This window comes from Pelodiscus sinensis, chromosome 2, assembly GCF_052426305.1.
Source record: "Pelodiscus sinensis isolate ZL-2025 chromosome 2, ASM5242630v1, whole genome shotgun sequence".
Taxonomy (NCBI): Eukaryota; Metazoa; Chordata; order Testudines; family Trionychidae; genus Pelodiscus; species Pelodiscus sinensis.
The window spans coordinates 56,033,743-56,056,906 of record NC_143053.1 but is presented as its reverse complement, the minus strand read 5'-3'; the positions used below and the strand labels follow the sequence as shown (position 1 = coordinate 56,056,906).

General features: G+C 47.7%; 1 protein-coding gene across 3 annotated transcripts in view; it reads left to right on the top strand.

Annotated features, from left to right (window-relative positions):
• Positions 1–23,164, top strand: part of TERF1 (telomeric repeat binding factor 1) — a 65,850-nt gene that overhangs the window by 34,889 nt on the left and 7,797 nt on the right. For 2 of the 3 annotated variants that reach the window (XM_006131528.5, XM_006131527.5), the window contains 2 exons: positions 7,234–7,307; positions 15,021–16,020. In XM_006131528.5, coding sequence (XP_006131590.3) covers positions 7,234–7,307; positions 15,021–15,197 — 251 coding nt within the window. In that variant the 3' untranslated portion in view covers positions 15,198–16,020. Of the gene's footprint in view, positions 1–7,233; positions 7,308–15,020; positions 16,021–23,164 lie in introns of those variants that run through there. The other variant, XM_075920523.2, reaches the window with a different exon arrangement.

Genomic DNA, 23,164 nt, shown 5'->3' with positions numbered 1-23,164 from the left:
GGGGGCCAAATTCTAAAATTGTAACATGGTTTGTGGACACCAACCAAACAAAAAATCTAGGACACAATTGCTCCCTTCAGTATTTCACTGGAGAGTGTAGTATTTTATTTATAGGAAAGCTATTAGTAGTTCTTGTCCTGAATCTCTCATTAGGATACCTCTTAGAAGAAATTCCTCATTCTTTGAGTGCTTGCTTATGTCCATTCCACTTAGGTATGCGTGGGCCACATGCATGAGTTCTGGAAGCTTTTTACCCTTAGCAGTGCCCGTTGGGCTAGCCAGGAAGTCTCCGGGAGTGGCACTGGCATATTGGCGCATGTATCCCCCTGCAGGCCCTCCACCCCCTCAGTACCTTCTTATGGCCCATGATGGTTGCTGGAACGCTTGGCTTGCTTTATGCAAGTGCACCCCCTTAGTATCTTTTATCTTCTGTAAATAGTTCTTCAAATAGTTGTCTTGTTCTAGTTAGTTAGTAGGTAGTTTCTCCCCTTTCCCCCTTCAAAGGGGGGACTGCTGAGGCCCCAAGGCTGTGCACGGTGTCTGAAGCCTATGCCTAGTGGAGACCTGCACAAGGAGTGTTTAAAGTGCCTTGGTGAAGGTCATTTGACAGACTCCTGCAGGATCTGCAAAACCTTTTAAAGCAAGGACCAAATGAAAGCGTGATTCCAGGCTCAAGTTGGCACTTCAGCTTGTGGCACCGGAGTTGGTGCTGTCCGTGAGGAGTGCCCCAGGTTGGTGCAGGGTGCAGGATCCACGTTGAGACACTGCAGCAGCAGCAGACCATCAGTCGGCACCCCAGCACTGTTCTCATTCCCTGGCAGAGTGCTCTCAAGAAGGCACAAAAAGGAAGGTTGTCTTCAAAATGGGACCGGGGGGACACTTGGAGGCTTTATCCCTGCCCAGGCGTGAGGAGGCTCCCATGCACCATAGGTGCAGATTGAGCCTTGCACGGGCGGATAACCCTGAGGTCCAGGACTTGTCTGTGGAAGAGGTCCCACAGCCATCGACCCCGGACACATTGTTGCAGCCTGGGAGTTGACTGAACTCGCCTCCTCCCCTGGAACTGCACCACACGGTGCAGAGCCATATGAAGGATGGGAGCAACAGGGGGTTAGAATGGTAATGGCACCGCAAAGAGCCACTTTCCTCTTAATATGGGAATCTGGACCAGCAATGCCTATAGCAGCCGGGTCCAGCACGGAACGGAACCCTCCCAGCACCAGTGGCAGCTTCAGCCCTGGAGCTTAAAGTTATGCCACAACTGCACCGAGGGAAACTGGTGGCCTTAGCACACCACAGCCAGCACTGGGAGCAGTCAGCATCAGTAGCACTACCGCGGTCCACGTCAGAGTACTTCCCTGAATCAGATGCGGAGTCAGTGACTTCAGGGGCCTCATTGCATGGATCATTGAGGTCAGGTCAGTCGAGGTCTCCGCACTAGTCCCGGTCTCGGCACCAATCCTGATCCCAGCATCAATCCTGATTGAGGTGCCACTCGAGGACGGCCAGTGTACCGCCATCACAGACTTGGCCTCCATAATGGCAGCAGCTAGCCTAGGGGCCTTTTTGAACCCCCCAGGCATATCATCAGGGACAGGAGCCTTCGAGGTCAGGGTCAGCCTTGGCCTCGATGTACTCAGGGCGCAGGGCTATGCTTTTGGCTACCCTGTTCACATGGACTCCAACGTCAGTCTAGGGCCAGTCCCTCAGGATTAGCAGGGGACTGAGATCAGCTGGCTCGGCAGCCAGCCCTGGTGAACCCTATCCAGCTGCAGCCTCCTACCCTCTCTTCCCCTCCCCCCCAGTCTCACCATGGTTGCCACTGTTGCCGAGGGACTCCTTGTCCTCTTCCCCCTCAATGAGGCTCTGGCAGACCTGTCCCCAGCTATGTTTGCCATGGACATGTGCACCCATCAGGACCTCCTCGGGAGGTTGGCCCAAAACATAGGGATGCAGGCTGAGGAGGTTGTGGAGGCATCTGATCCCATGGTGGACATCCTGACAGCAGATGCTCCTGCTAGGATTGCACTTCCCCTTAATAAGACGGCCAAAATTACGAAAAACCTCTAACAGACACCGGCGTCCATTTCTCTGGTGCAGAAAGGGGTGGCGAAGAGGTATTTTGTGCTGCAGTCTGGTTATGAACATATGTTTTCCCACCCACCCCGTGGCTTGGTGGTCGTCCAGGATGCTTGTCAAAGGGTAAGACACGGACAGCCTGGTCCCACTCCTAAGAGTCAGGAGCCCAAAAAGCTTGACCTCTTGGGATGAAAGGCGTATGTGACAGCAGGGCTGCGGCCTATAACTTCTGGTTGGCGGTAAATAAGTTCAGGTCCCAGCTCCCTACGTAGTCATAGCAAGAGTTTGGGGCTTTGACAGAGGAGGGCAAAGTGGTATCCCGCACTGCCCTTCAGGTTGTGATGAATGCGGCAGACTCTACGGCATGCTCAATAGCCACTGGCATAGTCACATGGAGGAACTTGTGGCTTAAGGTCTTGGGCATCCCACCTAAAATCCAGACTACACTGCAAGACCTGCCCTTTGAAGGCTCTTCTCAGACCAGACTGATAGTAAACTGCACAGACTGAAGGACGCGAAGGTGACACTGAAGTCTCTGGGCATCCATGCCCCTGGTCTGCAGCGCTGACCACTGAATCCTAGGTCACGGAGGCCGTACCAGCAAGGCCCCCAGACAGGATAATAGGTGGAGAAAAAGGGGAAATGGTGGTAGAAGCACCTGGAGCAATTGGCCTCCGAGCAATGGGTCCTTGAGACAAAGTATCCCCTTGCTACCGTCTCCTTCCTCTCTTCCCCACCTTCCCACCCCCCTTCACTGTCCCTCTTCAGGGACCCCTCTCACGACCACCTTCTTCATCAAGAGGTCTCTTCGCTCCTGTCATTGGGGGCAGTAGGAGAGGTTCCCCTTGCATTTTGTGGAAAGGGGTTCTAGTCCCGATATTTCATATTTCCAAAATCCAAAGGCGGTCTTCACCCCATCCTAGATCTCGGAGGTCTCAATGTCTTTGTAAGAAAGTCAAGGTTCAGGATGGTGATGCTATCCTCCATCATTCCCTCACTTCATCTAGGGGACTGGTATGCTGCCCTCAATTTGAGGGACATGTACTTCTACATTTCAGTTGTCCCTCACTGCAGGAAATTCCTATGTTTCTTGGTGGGTGGGGACCATTATCCGTTTGTGGTTCTGCCATTTGGCTTTTCCACTGCCCCCAGAGTATTCACCAAATGTATGGTAGTGGTAGCTGCCTTCCTAAGAAAGAGGGGGCTTCACATTTTCACCTACCTGGATAACTGGCTCATCAGAGACTGGTCCAGGGATCAGGTGCTATCCCACATTGTGTTGGCCTGGGAAACCTTCTCCTAGTTGGGACTCATGTTGAACAAGGAAAAATCCCTCGTCCCTACTCAAATAATAGAGCAACTCTACCGAGCTCCAGGTTTGCGGACATGAAGGACATTATTTGACAGCTCCGGGCCACATCTATGATTACTGCGAGGCATTGTTTGAGGCTGTTGGGCCATGTGGTAGTGTGCACTTACGTGGTGCGAAATGTCAGACAGCACCTCTGACCTTTGCAGGCCTGGCTGGCAGGAATCTACAGGCTGGCTCATGACCACATTGATACTGTGGTGACTATCCCACCGGAGATCCTTTTCACACTGGACTGTTGGTTGAGGGAGAGTGAGATGTGCTTTGGGGTCCCCTTTGGCCAGCCCCCTCCCTCAATGCAGTTGGTAACGGGCGCTTCCAATACCAGGTACAAGGGCCCAACGTAGCAGACTTACAGATGGAATGTATGTTGTTTCGAGTGGAGAGGTTGTTGCACATCAATGTCGGGGAACTGAGAGTGGTGCATTTGTCATGCCAGATGTTCCTACCTCAGTTGAGGAGTAATTCTGTCAGTTTTAACAGACAATACCTCAGTGATGTTTTATATCAATTGACAGGGTGGTGCTTGATCCTCTCTTCTTTGTCAGGAGGCCCTAGCCTTCTGGGACCTCTTCATCGTGCAAGGGGATTCACCTTCAGGCCACCTACCTCCCAGGGGCCCACAACACACTGGTAGACCACCTCAGCAGGGCATTGTCGGCCCACGAATGGTCTCTCGAGGAAGTGGTGCACCTTCTTTTCTGCAGGTGGAGGACTCCCCTCCTCAACCTTTCCCCTACTCAACCCATTTCTTCTCATGCTAAGGCCAGGTCCCTGGATCGGATGAGGATGCCCTGGTGATGCAGTGGCCTCAGTGTCTCCTGTACTCCTCCCCTCCCCCCCTTTTCTCCTTGTGCATGAGGGGTCTCCTGGGGGCATGAAGGTACGGAGGCATCACCAATCCTGGTGGCCCTGGCCTGACCATATCACCCTGGTTTTGCTGTTGGTGGAAGACCCCATTGCCCTCCTGCTTGTACCACACCTCTTGACCCAGGAGCTGGATCAGGGTTGTCTGTGCCGCCTAAATCTACAGTCCCTCCACCTCACTGCTTGGAAGATCCATGGTTAAGTGTGGGGGGGGGGGGGGGAGTTCCTCTCCTCAGATCTGGTCAGGCGGGTACTGATGGAGAGTACCTCCACCAGGATGACATATCAGCCTAAATGGAGGAGGTTCTCTAGTTGAGTCATTCAGAAGGGGGGAATCCCTTTCGAGCCCCCATCCGTCTGGTCTTCGACTACCTCCTTGACCTCAGGCAATGGAGGCTGTCTACCGCCTCAGTGAGGGTACAGTTGGCAGCCATTGCGGTGTTTCACCAGGAGGAAGTGGGAGCTCGGTGTTCACACATGCAATAGTCAAACACTCTCTGAGGGACCTAGGTGTGAAAACAGGCTCTTTTCTGGCCAGGCCTTGCGCGCATAGCCTTCCTAGCCCAAGTTTACCTTCCCCTCAAACCAAAAATCCTGCACTATGTGACTTAAAATCAGTAAAACCAGGAGTAAGACACCAGGCAGGTAAGGGTCATACAAAGTTCGCGCCACTCAAGGGCCATCTCACCCCCTCCCCTTCCCCCTCAGCCTGTCACTAGGAGACTGAATCTGTCAAGCCTATCACAACTAGGCGTGGGAAAGCTTTTGCTCTCTCTATAAAACAGCTACCCCTCCTGCATGCAGTTGAGGTTTCCCGAAAACTTGGAAGGCAGAACACGAGCCAGGTTCTGAGGGCTGATCACCCGAGGACCCCCTCCCGCTCACCGAATCTACCGAATCTTTTGCAGAGCGTGACGAATAACGAATATGCTGTTGTCTCTGTTGTGTCTTGTATGTCTGATAATTGTGAGTATTGCTGTGTAAAGTTAGTTAAAGGTTTGATAAATAATAGTGTTAAGAGTAAGTTAGTTAGAAATTGTTAAATAGTACAGTTAAGAGTTAACATCTATTTAACTCTTATGAGCTTATGAGTAAAATTAATGTAAATATAACTGATAAAAATCCCTGGGCTGTTATTGATAATTACTTAGACTTAGAGAAACCCCAGGGCATTTTCCTCTATTGTATTGCAGTTTGTTTGTTGTTACTGTTAATAATTATCTGGCGCCCACGCATGTAAAACGTTGATAAATAAAAAGTTATAGTTAAAAGCACTTTAATAAAAGTTAAAAATATTCAATACAAGGCTGCCTGTTTCTGCACCTCTCTGGGGCTGGCCACATTCTCGAACCTTCCATTTTACTTTCCACACTAGGTAGGCTCTGTCCCCAATGTAGGGAACCCGTTCCACAGTGGGACTTGAATCTAGTGCTCCGGGGACTGATGCAGCCCCCATTTGAGCCATTAGCTATGTGCTGTCACACTCATCTTTCATGGAAAATGGCCTTTCTCATGGCTATCACCTCAGCTGTTGAGGGTATCTGAGTTGAGGGCCCTTTCTTTGGAGCCACCGTACACTGTGTTCTCTAAGGACAAGGTGACGTTGAGTCCACACCCTGCATTTCTACCTAAAGTGGTATCCCTGTTTCACATGTCCTAGGAGATTTTCCTGCCAGTCTTCTACCCTAAGCCACATGCAAACGAGAGAGCAGGTGTGTCACACATTAGATATTAGAAAGGCTCTCGCCTTATATTTAGAGAGGTCATAGCAGTTTCGTAGGTCGATGCAGCTCTTTGTCTCTATAGCAGGGAGAATGAAGGGCCTCCCTGTGTTAGCTCAGTGCCTGTCCTCATGGATTATGGCATGCATTAAGGCATGGTATGACCTAAGAGGGAAGTCGACCCATTCTATTATGGCTGATTCTACCAGTGCTCAGGCATCCTCAACTGCATTCCTAGTGCAAGTGCCGATCAAAGACATCTGTAGAGTGGCTACATGGTCATCGATCCATACTTTTACTAACCATTATGCAATTACATAGCAGGCTAGACAGGATGTGGCTGTTGGCAGAGCGGTGTTGCAGTCTGTTTTCTCTTAGGTTCCAACCCTGCCTACATAGGAATAGCTTAGGAATCACCTAAGTGGAATTGGATATAAGCAAGCTCTCGAAGAAAAAACAGTTACTTACCTTGTAACTGTTGTTCTTCGAGATGTATTGCTTATGTCCATTCCAATCACACCCACCTCCCCTTTGTTGGAACGTGTGACAAGAAGGAACTCAGTGAGGTGGAGGGTTAGCAGGGGTAGATATGCACCTATATGCCGGCGCCACTCCGGGGGCTCCCCGGTTGGCCCAACAGATACTGCGAAGGGCAAAAAAATTCTGGAACTTGTGCAGGCACACAAGTGGAATGGACATAAGCAACACATCTTGAACAACTGTTATGAGGTAAGTAATTTTTTTTTTAAGTGGTGGAACAAGAAGAAACAGGTCAATGATTAATTTTTTAAGAAACAGGTGACACAGCTGCAGAAATTTAGGATGTTTAAATAAGCTGCAATGGCAAAGGTGCATGGGCAATAGTTACAAGGTTGATTTTGTACTGTTTTAGTTGTAGTAATAGAGAACTGTGTGATGTGGTTTAAAATTATTGGTTTAACAATTGTTTAAAATACAAAGTACAAACTCTTGCAGGAATTTAGTGGCCATTTTGAGTACTCTGACAGACTATCATACTCTCCACTGTGTTTATCCTGAATAGGTCCAAAGTACATACAAAAGGCTAAAATAAATCAAGTAGAAATACTCTCTATACTCACTCTGTTCTTTCTTCTCACAGGTGTAAATATTATAGTGGAGAATTGGTGCAGAATGATGATATTTATTGATCTTTGTGTTCTCAACTGATTAATCTAGGTCTCAATGGTTTGCAGAACACTGAAAATGGTAGAAGATTTCTGTCTCGTAGACAAACTGGCCGGAAGAAGCAGGTGTGTATTGATTTTATACTTAAATGGACCTAAAATTAGTCTGTAAAATGTGTTCAGTATTATATGCAATCAGAGGAAATAAAATGTAGTGTATTTCCAAACTGAGTTACTGTGCAGCATGTTTCTATATAACGTTTGTGTCCTGTATCTCTTTCAAACATACGCACATACAGAAAAATAAGTCACAAATAAAATATTTTAAATTAACTAGGCAATACCTAATTCATATGATCTAGATCAAGCCTGGGCAAAATATGGCCTGCAGGCTGAATCAGGCCTGTCAAGCCACTGGATCCAGCCTGCAGATGCTGTGGGGAGCCCTAGACAGGCTCCCTGCTTGCCTTGCCCCACGTTCATGTGGCTCAGAAACATGGTTGCGGCATGGTTTTTCTTTTAAAAACTCTTGAGCCCCGGAGGGAAGGGGGAAGACTTCAGATGCTGCTCCCACCTCCAGCACAATCCCATTGGACGGTTTCTGGCCAGAAATTGGCTAATGGGAGCTGTCTGTTTGAATAACAGGCATCTATGAAGCATCATGCTTCCTCCCCTCCAGGGCTCATAGCTATTCACACAGCACATGGCTGCAGCCTATGTGGGGGTGGGGCAGGCTCCCTGCCTGCCTGAGAAACTGCTGGGTTGCTGACTGGTAAGTCTCCTGATCAGATCCTGTCTCTGGCACTGCAGATCACGCCCTTCCCCACTCCTGAGCCCCAATCCCCTGCCTTGGATCACAGTCCCCTCCTGCCCTAGCTCACAACCCAAGCCCCTGCATCCTAATCCCCTGCACCCCTTCCTGTACCCCAATTTCCTGCCCTAGGTTACTAATCCAATCCCCTGCACCCCAGTCCAGTGCCTCAGGTCACAACTGCCTCTTTCACCCAGACTCCCTCCCAGACTCCACATTCCCTCCAGTAGCCCAGTCCTTTACCCGAAGCTCCTTTCTGCACCCAACCTCCATCCCAGACCCTGCACTTCCTCCATTAATATCATGGAAGAGTGTGGTCCTCAACCACTTTCAAAATTCTTGGAGTGGGCCCCCCACCATCAAAAATTATTATCCACCCTGATAATAGTCTTCAAGATTAAAGCTCCCACCAGGAACTGCTGACAAGTGAGCAACAAGGGTGTGTGTGTGTGTGTGTGTGTGTGTGTGTGTGTGTGTGTGTGTGTGTGTGGTGTTTGTTTTTTCCTTCTCTTCCCCCCCCCCCCCCCCCACACACACACACTCATTGGCTCAATGTTGCGCTATCACCTTTAGGCTACGTCTACACTGGCCCCTTTTCCGGAAGGGGCATGTTAATTTCAGAAGCCGTAATAGGGAAATCCGCGGGGGATTTAAATATCCCCCGCGGCATTTAAATAAAAATGTCCGCCGCTTTTTTCCGGCTTTTAAAAAAGCCGGAAAAGAGCGTCTACACTGGCCCCGATCCTCCGGAAAAAGCGCCCTTTTCCGGAGGATCTTATTCCTACTTCAAAGTTGCATGTTATCAGGAAGTTGGAATAAGATCCTCCAGAAAAGGGCGCTTTTCCCGGAGGATCGGGGCCAGTGTAGCGCTCTTTTCCGGCTTTTTTAAAAGCCGGAAAAAAGCGGCGGACATTTTTATTTAAATGCCGCGGGGGATATTTAAATCCCCCGCGGATTTCCCTATTACGGCTTCTGAAATTAACATGCCCCTTCCGGAAAAGGGGCCAGTGTAGACGTAGCCTTAGTGAACAAAATGCTCCGTTATAAGGGTGAAAATACAAAAATGGGATGGAGTTTTCAAGGTAAGCCTATTGCAGTGGTCTGATAACATGCAACTTCCTATATCGCTGCATTTCATAAAGGTCTTACCCATGAAACAAATGCAGATACCTGTAGTCACTATTTTAAATGTTAGCTACATCAGACACAAACCAAAGTACCATGTAACTTTGGGAATTCTGGAAATGTGAGTTGAATATAGAGAAGTTATGAAAAGAGTATTTAAAGTGCATTTGACTTTGGGAACAAGATTCCTGTTCTGAAATAATACATCTAGTGTACAGTTTATTTTCTGAAATGAAGTCATGATGACTTTTGCAAACCAAATGGAACCTCTCTAGTCCAGCACTCTCAGATCTGGCATGATCTTAGTCTGATGTCCACTTATCATAGGTACAGCCAAGTTTCCTGCGGTACCATGAAGCTGGTTTATAGCCAGCAGTCCTGGCTCTTGGTGTTCTGTGCTGTTATTTAGCTCTAATGTATCCTTAAATATTTCTCAGAGCCCAGTATGCAATGAAATGTCATTAGACAATATTGGCTTCCCGTGGTCCGGCAAATTCACTGGTCAGATCCTGAGGATGCCTGACTTAGAGAGGTTCAATCTGTAACGATAAAATATTCTGTTAAAGCTAGAACATAGGCTTCAGTTTTCAGTGTGGAAGGGCACTCTGAAGGGAGTCAACCAGATCGCCTAAGATCTTTGTAAATATTTTGTGGAAATCTCCGAACTGTGATTTACAACAGTTGATACAAGCTGTTTCCTCTCTTTACCGTGAGTTAATAAGGAAAATATTAACTTACTTTTTTGGCTCACATTTTTAAGGATAACTAGAGAAAACAACTTTCTTGTCAGTTTACATATGGATAAATATCCTTCTAGCTCCTTTATTTCTTCCTTCATTGAAAGCCTATATTGAAGTTCGAAGTACTGGTTGAATTTATAGGCACAGCCAATCCTCAGATTAGACTATCTGCTAATACAAAATCTATTGTTAAACCACCAAGATCCATACCCCTAAAGACTAATGAGAGCCTTTTCTCGTGTTTAAAACACTGAGTTGAAACAACACAATTTATTTCAAAGCAGTGCTTAACTGTGGCAAAAACTTAGCAAATAATTGTGGGACTGACAATCAGCATTAATTTATCAAAACAAAAGGTTAGAGGAGCAGTAGACAATAAATTTGCCTTAAAAGATTTAGTCCCTTCCTATAGAAACACAGCCCAAATGCTCAAAGCCAGTGCCCTCTTTCTTCTTTTTCACTGCTGATGAAATGGCAAAAACTGCCACTTAATGACATGAATAATACTGGCGCATTGCCATATGATTTTTTTAAAAAAACCCTCTTATACTACAGCTCCTGCTTCGTTTTCACTCTCCACTAACACAGAAAAGCTGTATACGGTGTATTGTTAATATTTTGTTCTTTGCTATAGTATTTCAACATCAGTAGTTAACTCACAAACACCTTTCCCAGACTTATGCTGACTACATGGGTGCTCAGGCATACCTTAGGAAGATTAGAAACTATGATAGTTAACAATGTTAACTGTGTCATAAAGTCCTCTCTATTAAAATACAGAAGCCCACCTTAGCATACAGAAATTATGGGGGAGCTCTCATGCATTTCAAAGCCATGGAGCCTGGGATCAGCGGGGGACGTAGTCCCTCGCTGACCCCGGGCTCCATGCTATGCTGCATGCCGCTAGGAGCATGATTCAAAAGGGAAGCTGTGGGGAACCTGGGGTCAGATGGGGCTTCTCAGCTGACCCAGGCAATGCCACGGGGGAGCACAGGATCAGCTGGTGATCCCGGTCTCCGTGGCTTTGAAATGCACGAGCTTTCTCTCCCCCCTCGGACTCTTGTTCATTTCAAAGAAGGTACCCCTGTGCAGCCCAGAGTCAGGGCTGTACGTCGAGTTCCGCATTTTCCTAGAAATGTACATAGACTAGTCAATGGAAATTCTATCAACTAGTCAATTAACTGCATTTTAACATCCTTAATTGATATGGATAAAAGTTGATAGGATGTGGAGAAAATTGTTAAATTCCTAAATTCTTATAAAAAAATCAAATTCTACACAACTGCTCTCATGGACCTATAGAATGCATCCTTTATTTTCTTGCTACTTCTGTGGGCTAGTCTTTTATCTGTGGGACTTCTCAACATCAGTATTACACAAAGTATTCCAAAAAGTTGAATTTGCTCATCCACATCATTGTGACTTTTATATAAGATTGTCTGCATGCCTGAAAGAATGCTGTGAATGTCACAGAAAGGATTGTTGACTTTTAGAATTCCCTTGTCCATGCAGTCCCTTTTTCAATGTTGGCTTTGTTTGCTCTTGTTCCATAAATGGAATGAAATGCCAATGATTCAGAGCCTGTTTTCAGCTTTACATAGCAAATTTTTTTTTAAAATAAGCTACATATTTCATTCTGATGCAACACCATTGAAAGGTGAATCCTCTGTAATTTCTACTACCTCAGCAGTATCAATTAGGATTTAGGTTGCTAGTGGGGTCCATCTTATACCCCTTTTTGTGTGAGAAGTCCCTTCAGAGCCATGCGTAGCCCAAATTAAATCAGTGGGGCTTGCTGCTGGAGCAAGGGATCCAGAACTGGACTTTTTTGGAGGGTTTGGTGGGAAAGATTCCACTTAACTTGCAAGGCTGTGTAATACTTGTTTCCAAACAAGAGCACTTGTATATAAACTGTTTAAGAAGAATTTGTAGTAGCATATTACAGATGATTTAACTCTTAGCTTTGCTTTTTGTAATTATTTGTCACCAACTTTTCAGTTGTGGGTCAGTGCAGGCTTGCTAATACCTTCCTCTGCTGTGGCCAGATTGACCATTTGGCTTAATTCAGGCATGTCCAAAGTCCGGCCCGCGGGCCAATTGCGGCCCGTGTTCCGGTTTAATACGGCCCCCGCTTCCTCCCCCTCTCCTGGCTTCCCGGCGCTCTTTTGAACTGGCGTGCTCAGCGCGCTGCTTCTGGCCGCGCCGCCGCCGCCCATTGTCTCCGCGGTCCTAGAGCCTGCCCTGTAGGGCACGTCCGCAGCCCCGCTCCCCCGCTCGGCTGCGGGTTCGCCCTGCCCCCGGGCCAGCGTGAGGCCGGCGTGCCCTGCGCTCTCCGCCCGCCTCCAACCCCACGGGCCCTCCGCCTTGGGGCTGAGAGTGCGGGGACGGCCCTCACGCATGTTCATTTCTTCAAATCTGGCCCTCTTTGAAAAAAGTTTGGACACCCCTGGCTTAATTGATGGTAACTAACAGCATTAACCTGAAACAAATCTAGCCCTGAACAAATGTGAGCTATTGAGTCTGTTTGCCTTCATCCTATGTTTAGGAATAAACTTTGGAAAGGGACACTCTCAAACTGATATAGAATCTTGACATTACAGGCAGTCCCCGGGTTATGTACAAGATAGGGACTGTAGGTTTGTTCTTAAGTTGAATCTGTATGTAAGTTGGAACTGGCGTCAGCACTGCTTAAACTGATCAGTTTCAACCGCGGCTGAATCTGGACGCCAGTTCTGACTTACATACAGATTCAACTTAAGAAACCCAGGTGTCCCCAAGTCAGCTGCTGCTGAAACTGATCAGCGGCTGATTGCAGGAAGCCTGGGGCAGAGCAACTCTGCCTCGGGCTTCCTGTAGTCAGCCGCTGGTCAGTTTCAGCAGCAGCTGACTTGGGGACGCCTGGGGCAGAGCAGCTGGGGTGCTGCTGGGTTGCTCCAGTAGCGCGGCTCCTCGGCACTACTGGAGCAACCCAGCAGCACCCCAGCTGCTCTGCCCCAGGCGTCCTGATTCAGCCACTGCTGAAACTGACCAGCAGCGGCTGAATCAGGATGCCTGGGGCAGAGCAGCTGGGGTGCTGCCGGGTTGGTCCGGAGCGGCGCTGCGGGACCAACCCGGCAGCCCCCAGCTGCTCTACCCCAGGGGTAGGCAAGAAAAGCCTGGTCTGCTGGGGGGGGGGTACTAGCTGCACCCCTCCCCCCCCAGCAGACCAGGGAGACGGGGGTGGCGGGACGGCCCAAGTCCTCCACGGCTTCGCTCTGTCTCCCTGGTCTGCTGACCTGGGAGACGCAGAGCAAAGCCGCAGAGCACACAGGCAGCGGGACAGTCCAGGCGCGCCGCGGCTGTCCCACTGCTGGCGTGCTCTGAGGCTTTGCTCCCCGTCTCCCTGGTCTGCAGGGAGACGGGGAGCAAAGCCTTGGAGCACGCCCGCAGCGGGACAGCCCGGGCACGCTTGAGCTGTCCCCCTGCGGGCATGCTCCGCGGCTTTGCTCCCCGTCTCCCTGCAGACCAGGGAGACGGGGAGCAGCTTTTCTTGCCCCGGAGGACGGGGGCGGCGGACCGCGGCGCATCTGGGCGTCCTGCCGCTCCTGTCCTCCAGGGCAAGAAAAGCCCCGTTCGTAACTGCGTAAGTCGGGGACTGCCTGTATAAACAAAAATCCAAATTATTAGAAATGGAAATATTTTAGGGGAGGGAAATTTTGGGCTATAAACTTAGAGTGGGGATGGTGTCTGATTTTTACAGCACTTAACATAATGAAGCTCCTATCCTACAGTTACTTTCTGGGTTCTATCACACATTAAAAGAACTAACATTTGAAATTCCTTTATGTCATTTAGTGTTAGTTTTGATCATCACTGATAAAATTTTCAGTTTTAGCTTAGGCTCCTTTAATACATTTTGAAAACCACTGGGTCATAGGTGTATTTTGAAAATCCTATCTAGTGTCTTTATGTATATTTGTGTGTGAAACTTCAGCAGTCCAAAATAATGTATTGTACAGAGGAGTGTCTACTTTTTTTTTTTTTTTTTTTTTTTAAATTGAAACTGGCAATATGTAGGCTGGATGCATTTAGTCTCCAGAATTGTGGTCCTTGCAAGAAAGTGGCAAAACCAATTGAATGACTGGTTTAAAAAGTTTGAACAAAACCTTTGAGTGTGTAACATTCAGCTCTCCACCATCTGAATAACTTAACATAACCACAGATATAATCTTTATGCTTTGTTGGTAATGTGTGTGAATCTCCAAACACAAACATGAGACTGTCTCCCAAAGTACCAGAGAGAGCCTGGAAAAGTAGAATTGGCCTACTTTTAATGCATACAGGCAGTCTCCGGGTTACGTGGATCCGACTTATGTCGGATCCCTACATACGAATGGGGCTTTTCTCACTGCGGAGGACGCGGGCGGCAGGATCGCCCAGACATGCTGCGGTCCCGCCACCCGCGTCCTCCGCGGCGAGAAAAGCCGCTCCGCGTCTCCCTGGTCTGCTGGGGGGGAGCCCCCCACCAGACCAGGGAGACGCGGAGCAAAGCCGCGGAGGATGTGGACGGCGGGACTGCAGCGTGTCTCCCTGGTCTGCTGGGGGGGGGTGCAGCTAGTGCGCGTCCCCCTCCCCCTCAAGAAGACCAGGCGTTTCTCGCCGACGCCTGGGGTAGAGCAGCTGGGAGGCTGCCGGGTTGGTCCCACAGCGCCGAGGTGCAGTGCTACTGGACCAACCCGGCAGCACCCCAGCTGCTCTGCCCCTGGCTTCCTGGAATCAGCCGCTGATCAGTTTCAGCAGCGGCTGACTTGGGGACACCTGGGGCAGAGCAGCTGGGGTGCTGCCAGGTTGGTCCAGTAGCGCCAAGGAGCGGCGCTGCGGGACCAACCCAGCAGCACCCCAGCTGCTCTGCCCCAGGCGTGTCCGATTCAGCCGCTGCTGGTCAGGTTCAACAGCGGCTGAATCTGGACGCCAGTTCCGACTTACATACAAATTCAACTTAAGAACAAACCTACGGTCCCTATCTTGTACGTAACCTGGGGACTGCCTGTATATGAACGCATATACTGTATATAGAGTGAAATGTGAACATATTTTATACATTTGTGGTATTTATATTAAATGTAAATTTTCACTGTAGGAAATTTTAATTTGATAGTATGTCCAATTCTCTTCTTTCTAAAGCGATGGACTTGGGAAGAAGACAAGAAACTGAAGGATGGGGTAAAGAAGTTTGGAGTGGGAAATTGGAATAAAATTCTAATTCATTATGACTTCAACAACCGAACCAGTGTCATGTTAAAAGACAGATGGAGAACTATGATCAAGCAAGAGATTGTTTGCTTGGACAGTGAGAACTAACTTTGATTCTTGCCCCATTTTTCCCATGTTTGAACATGTTTCATGTGTGGACATCTAGCTTTTCCCAATAACTTTGGTTGTAAAGTGACAGTTTGTGTTGCTATAACTTCCTATGTGAATTTTTTAATACAGTAATGTAAAACTAATGTTGAGCTCTCTGTGAATCTAAATACTAGGAAAAGTAATGTGGTGATGTAATCTTAACTTTTTTCCTTTAGAATGTTTAACTCTTGCAGAGCAAAAGGTACTGTAGCTTGTTCTGATTGGGCAAAGTTAAGTCTCAAAACTAGTATCCTGAAAATGGAACCAGAAATATAAGGTATAAATCATCTATATAACCTCTCTTGCTTGATGACAGGAGAGATGTCATTTATCTGTGTTAGGTGAATGTGCTCACTTATGAAATGTAAATGTTTTACTTAATTTGTAATATTTTGTTAAATTAAAGATGTAAATAGAATGTAAAACCATAAGTTGTATTTGTAGCCTTATAAAGATATGATGCATATCTAAAGCAATTAGTGATAGCTGTACCGTAAAGGCTTGCTTCTGCAATTACTGTTGGTTTGTGTCATCAAAGAGAGCCAGATTAAGGTAGGTCATGCAGTATCAATGCGATGTTTTTGATCTCTGTCCAGCATTTCATTCCTGAGATCTTGGTCATAAGTGGCAGCTATACTTATTTATCTGCAGGTATGACTGCTCAAATCTTGTCTTGCTAATTTAAGATAATGCTTTCCAAATTGTCTGAAAGAGGTGTTTTTTGTAGAAATACTTGCATTTATAAAGAAGTTTTTTTAATAAAGATGGCAGTGTGAGGGAGGATTATGCATTGTCAAATCTCTTGTTAAAAGAATTATAACTTAAGCTCTTGGAAAAGATGCCATTTTACCTATCCTGTTACCACATCTGAAAATTATTCTTGGCTCTTCTTTCACAAAAGTGAAAATGTGGCGGGGTTGGACAGGACTGCAGAGTAATATTGTGATAGTAGCTAACAGTTGCAGGTTATTTAATCCTCTTGTGCTACATCTTTTTTTCCAATCTCTCCCCCAGTTGCTGCCTTGCATCTGATATGACTGTACCCAATCAGCATGTGAAAGGCTTGAGACCTATGGTTTGGTAGCCTGTTAACACAGGGCAGGTCACCTTGCATAGGGGATGATCTAGCTAGCCTAGAGGTTTGCTTCTGTATCTTCTCACTGTAAACCAATAGTTCTCAAAGTGTGTTCTACGGGCCATTAGTGGTCCGCGGCCGCCTCCCAGGTGGTCCACAGCTCGAGCTAATCCCCACCCCCCACAGCAGGGAGAGTATTGGAACTCTAGCCTGGTGTCTGCCAAGCGCAGAACCCACCAGATCAGCTCAAAAGAGACAGAGCAGAACCATGCTGCATTTCTCACCTCCCTCCTGTGCAGCTCAGCTGGGGCAACAGTTGTATGATCAAGAGGCTTTCTGGGGGGGGGGGAGACAGTGTGAAGAAAGCCCCGACCCTGCAACAGCATCAAAATCAAGGTCTTTCCATGCAGGGGGAGGGAGTGGAGAGAGCCCTGATCCTGAGACAGCAGCACAATCAAGGGCTTTCCCCACAGGGAGGAGGAAAGGGGCAGAGAGTGTAAAGAGAGAGCAGAACAAGTGGCTGTGCTGCGTTTCTCGCCTCCCTGCTGCCCCAGTCACTGGGGAACACCAGGTAATGATGGGCTTTCCCTGTTGCTCTCATTGGCTGGAGTTGCAGCCAATGGGATCCCTGGGAGTCCATATTGGGACTCATGTGGGTGCAGAGCCAGGTAAGCAGCTCCCTCAAACCCAGACCCTGCACCCCAGTCTCTCTCTCTCTCTCTCTCTTACACACACACACACACACACACACACACACACACACACACACACACACACACACACACACACACACACACACACCCCCAAGACCCCACTCCCAGCTTGCTTCTACACCAGGGCTGGCAAAAAATAACCTGCAGAACAGATGCAGCTCGCGAGAGCTTCAGCCAGCTCCCTGCCTGCCCTGCCTCTGCTTGGCACTCTGGAAAGCTGGCTGCAGGGCCATGTGTGTGTTTCTTAACACCAAGAGCCTGGAGGGAGGAAGAAGAGGCTTCTTATGCTGCCCCTGTCTCCAGTAGCTCCCACTGGCCTGTTTCAGCCAATAGCAGCTGCCAATTTGCAGAACAGGCAGCATGGAAAGTGCCCCTCCTCCCTGTGGCTTACAGCATTCAGTTCAGAGAAATAAACATGCAGCTCCCCTGATCAGGTACAGGGACTGGAAGGCAGGGACCCTGGCTAAGGAACCTGCTGGGCTGCTGGCTGGGAACCAGGTAAGGTGTCTCAGCCAGAAATTCTGTGGCATCCTAGCCTATATCCTCCCCAACTCTCTTTTCCCCCTAACTCATGTACCCCAAACCTTCTGCACCATACATCTTTCCAGACACTGCTCTCCTCCTACGCCCCACCTCAGGTCACAGCCCCCTTCCAGATCTTGCACCTCCAGTCCACTGTCCCTGGTCACAGCCCAAAGCCCTGAACCCCCTCCAGCACTCTTGCCTCAGCTTACAACCCCCTCCCAGACCCTGCATTGTCTCCTACACCCCTCCCCTAGGCAGTCATGCTCCCCTTCCAGACCTTGGACCTCCTCCTTACCCTACTCTGTTGCCTCAGGATATGATTCCATCCTTCACCCAAACTCCCTCCCAGATTCCACAACCCAATCCCTTACCCCAAGCTCCCTTTTGCACCCAACCTCCATCCCAGATCCCTGCACCACCTCCATTAATAATGGAAGAGGGCAACCCTCGCACACTTCCAAATTCTTCTGAGTGGCCCCTACCCCAGCTCTGAACCATCTGTCCTGGCCAGACACCGTACTCCTGTGCCCTCCCCCCAGCCAGACAACCTACATTGAGCCCTCTCCTGCACCCTCCCTTGCTCTTGCTCCCTCCTCCCAGCCAGACACACTACCCCCAGCCTGCTTTTGCGCCCTATCTCCCACCCAAACCTCACATCCTGTACCCCATCCTCTGACCACATCCTGCACCCTCATCCCTATCCCACTCACTGGCAGCCCTCTCCTGCACGCTGAACCCCTCATTTTTGTCCCAAGAGCCTAAGTGGGTTCATGAAATCCACTAACTCTGAAAGCCAAGAAAAATAAATCTGGCCTATGGGATGCCCTGAACCTCAGTCCTCCCTAACCTTCCAGGGCTGGAGCACCAGAGGAATGAGATGTCTCAGTTGGAGGCCACATCAGTGACGGTTGGAGGAATTTTTATTTGCTTCTTTCTTGTTTGGTCCCTAACTGATATTTTTTTCTGTGAATCAGTGGCCCATGACCCCAAAAAAGGTTTCCCACCCCAACATAAATAAAGAAAACCTGGGGGAACTTTTGTGTTGGACATAAATTAATATTTAAAATTAAGCATTTTAACTCATTAGTTTAATCAAACTTAATCTGTTTAATCATTTAAATTAAACCCTTCTTCCCTAGCTGCAGACTAGCCAAAATGGCTTGGGTGCAATTATGTAATTAATGGCGAGGTTCCATTAGCGACTGATGGTCTGTGGAAAGGTTTGCATTGACCCATGTGATCCATGGGCCAAAATGTTTGAGAACCATGGCTGTAAACTAGTGAAGATACATGAGCTTCCCTTCTGATGAGTTCCTTCAGCATGTTATTAGCTCATATGCAGAGAATGAGTGCTCCCTAAGCAGGACAGCATGGCAGCTATTGCTTAGTAGGGAGAATCAGGGATGTCTTCATACAGAATGCCAGAATCTCAAAGAGGCTTTGTAGAACAAAGATGTTTATTTTCTCTACCAGAATGTATTAAAAATTATTGTAGAACCATTACGTTGCTTTTTTAGCAGGGTTCTCAAATTCTCAGCCCATGGGTCAGTTCCCACCAGAGCGATTGTACAATCTGGCTGGGATGGTCTGTTACTGATCCCCACCCTGTCCCTTGAGGACACAGCTTCAGGGATCACTAAGAGGGCCGTTGGGCCATGCAGTGGCAGCGGTTGCCCTATGCCCTGCAGCAGCAGGAGCCACGGGGAAAGCGGAGCCAGCAGAGCAAGTGCCCCTGCCCAGTATGCTGTACTTCCCCATGGTTAAAATCACTTCAGAAGGATCAGGTTATGGAAAGGGGAGGGAGAGTAGCGTTTTGTCAAAACTGGCTTTATCTGTTCCCAAGTAACTATAACTTGAATGCTTATGCATCAGTATCCAACAGAGAAAGGACAGTATGGATTATTAGTTTGTCTGCTGTAGCCTGCATGATTGTAATTTAGGTATAAGTGCATTTGATAAATGTGATCAAGTCACAAAAGGTGCACACACTACACCATTATTTCGAGATAACTAGCATTGTTTTTGAAATAACAATGCAGGTGTCTACAGCACTATCCAGTTATTTCAAAATAATTTCAAAATAAAGGATGTCTTATTCCGGAATCTGTAAACTTCATTCTGCGAGAAATAACACCTATTATTATAGCTGTTTTGAAATGAGGTATGTGTAGATGCTCCACTGCTGCTATTTCGAAATAGTCCCTCACCAGGGCCATTTTAAGTTATTCCTCCCTAGTGCCTCCTGAGGCTCCAAATCAAGATAGCACATCTACGTTAGGTAAGCCTGCTTTGCACTAATGTTTAGGCTTCCCTGCAGTGCAGACATGCCATTTTGAAATAAGTTATTCCGGAATAGTTATTCCAAAATAGCTTATTTTGAAATACCTGTGTGGTGTAGACATACCCAAACTGAATAAAATCCACAGCAGTAGTATATACATGTGGAGCTTTAAAAGGCCCAGTTTCATAAAGCTGAAAACAATTATGAGCCTTATCATTGAGAGGAAGAACTTATTTTTAAAGTACTGTAAAAAGATAATTGGGAATTATTTTAAGACCACTTTACAGTATGTCCAGAAAGTCGCAATCAGGGAAGAGGGCCATGCCGGTTAAAAGCTGATTCAAAGGTGAAGTAAAAGCATCTTTTTTTTAAAAAAGAGGGAATGCTGATAGTAATGTAAAAGTGTAAGAGAATCCTAGCAATAGCAGTGGTCCATTACTAGATTGAAATGGTAGAATTATCAATACTATTGCAGATAAGGCAGAAACTTTCAATTAAAAAAAACCTGACATAGTGCCACTAGTATCTCAGGATGATGCTAAAATGACATCTAGTACCATTAGACATATTTGAATCAGTAGGTCCGATTAACTTGAATCCAACAGTTTTAAAAGAGCTGGCTCAGGAGATCACTGAACCATTAATGTTGAATTTTCATTAAGTCTCAGAACACTGGGGCTACGTCTATACTGCATCTCTCTTCCACAAAAGCTAATGCAAATGACGTGTGGATTAACATATTGCCATGCTTCATTTGCATAGGTAATATGGGGCTGCTTTTGCACAAAAAGGAGCAGTGTAGAAAATGAGGAAGAACGGCTCTTGGCCAAGAGGGGGTTTTGCGCAAAAGGGAGCAGTTTACACAGCTCCTTTTTGCGGAAATGCCTCTTGCACAAAAGTGGCTTCTAATTAATTATGCAAATGAAGCACGGCCCTATGCTAATCCACACTTCATTTGCATAAGCTTTTGTGGAAGAGAGGTGCAGTATAGACATAGCCAGAGTGGGTGAGTTTTAAAACACTGGAAGAAAGCTCATGTTATGCCAATATTCGAAAAGGATAAATGGGATCATCTAGGTAATTATAAGCCTGGTAGTGTGACATCAGTGTTGGATAAGGTAAGAATGGCTGCTACCAGACTCAATCAAGAATTAAATGAGGGTAGGATAATGCCAACCAAGGTTGGTTTCTGGAAAACAATGTCAAACTAATTTTTTGATGCAATTACACATTTGGTTCAGCGAAGTGACCTGTATGATGCTCTGCTTATGGATCTAAAAGACTATAAAATCAACCTGCTGCACATTAAATGGATTAAAAGCTGATTAATGATAGGTCTCCAAAAGCAATTGTAAATAGAAAAATTACTAGAAACACACCCATTTCATGGAGTGCTGCAGGGATCAGTTCTTGGCCCTATACTTGTTAATATGCTTTATTAGTGGCCTGGAAGAATTGCTGAAAAGTTTAAATTAAACAAACTGGGTCAGAACAAATAAGAGAAGAAGTCACTGATTCAGAGTGATCGGGATTGCTTGGTAAGGTAGACCCAAGCAAATAATGTGCATTTTAATAATATATATCTAGAAATCAAGGTAGAACTCTCAGGCAGACTCTCTACCTGCTATCTCCAAACACTGCTCAATGGAGCCAGCTGCTAAGGCCAGCCTGTGTCTTTCTATGCAACACGTTCCCCTTGAGGAGATGAGAGATCCACAGTGCCCTTGCCTCCAGAACAATCCTCACATCTCCCTTGGCCAGAAACTGGCCAAAGGGAGCTGCCTTCACTGTGCTTCCCTAAACAGGCAACTGGTGGAGTTCCCCCTTCCGTCATGGTGTGCACCAAACAGAAATGCACATGCTGATCCTAGTAGCCAGCTGCTTTGAATGGTGTGTGTGGGGGGGGGGGGAATGGCAGGCAGTGAGACTGGCTAAAAATCCCTCTGGGCTGCTGGCTGGGAGCCACCTACAGTAAACCCCTCTCAGCCAGAGCCTGCGGATTCCCCCCCCCCCTTCATCCCTGCCCTAGGTCACAGACCCTTGCACCCCTGCCCTTGGTCTCAATTCCCAGACCCTGCACTCTCCCCCAGGTCAGAATCTACTGCATCCAAACTCCTTTTTGAACCCCACACCTCTTCCTGCATCATAATCCTTTCTCCAAGCTTCTTTCGGCACCCATTCCAGACCCTGCACCCATTCCAGACCCTGCACCCATTCCAGACCCTGCACCCATTCCAGACCCTTTGTTAATAAGTGTGGCCCTTGACCACTTAACAAATTCTTGGAGTGGTCTCAATAAAAATGTATTGCCCACTCCTGGCTTTATGATAAACTAAAGCAGGGGAGGGCAATAATTTTTTTATGGGGGGGGGCGTGTCATAAATTTTTGAAGTGGCCTCAGGCCTCACCAGACCTCCGGCAGAAGGGGCAGGTCCAGGATACTTCCCTGCTACTCCATCCACAGATCATGATTGGTCTGGTGGGGGAGGAGCATGTGAAGTCTTTGCGTCCCCTCATCCCCCCCCCCCCCACTCCCGCAGATGTTCCCCCTAGGCGCCCATGCCCTGGTGGTGGGAGGAGACTTTGCGTGTTCCCTTTTTGCCTGCAGGCCAATCAGGACTTGAGGGCGGGCAGGGGAGTGTGCGAAGTTTCTTCTGACCCTGCCAGGAGCACATGATGCTTCTAAGTGCCACACGCTCTTTGCAGGGTGGAGGAAACTGCACTTCCCCCGCCCGCAGGTCCTGATTGGCCTGAGGGCAGGGGAGTGCCAGGGCCTCCGCTGGCTGGATCAACCCACTTGGCCCTTTTACCCACCCCAGAATTAAAGTGAGCTCCTTCAGACTAACAGAGAAGGTTAAAGGACACCTCTTTAGTCTCTGGGGCACGTCTATACTATACAGATAACAAACATTACTACAGTACATGACCTCAGGAGGGGTGTTGGAAGCCTCAGCCCTGCTGCCCTGGACAGGTGACTTATAATCTGAGCTTTGCCAGCCAGGGCTGAAGCCCTCATGCTTTGACTTCAGCCCTGGGCAACGAGGCTCAAGCTTTGGCTTCAGCTGTGTGCCTCAGCAAGTCCAAAACAGCATTAGTGACTCCATCAAAAGAGAGTTGAAACCCACTTTGGAGTCCAGACATTCAGAGGGAGAACCCCTGGCCCAGATAATCACAATGGCTTCCTTGGAGTCCTTGAATCTAAAACTAAAGAGAACCTATTGCATCAAGTGTCCGTGATTTCAGGAGTAGGCCAAACCTAAAGCAATAGGAGACTCGTCCTCCATAATATTACAGTAGTCAACCAGCTAAGACAGATGTTATATTGAAAGCA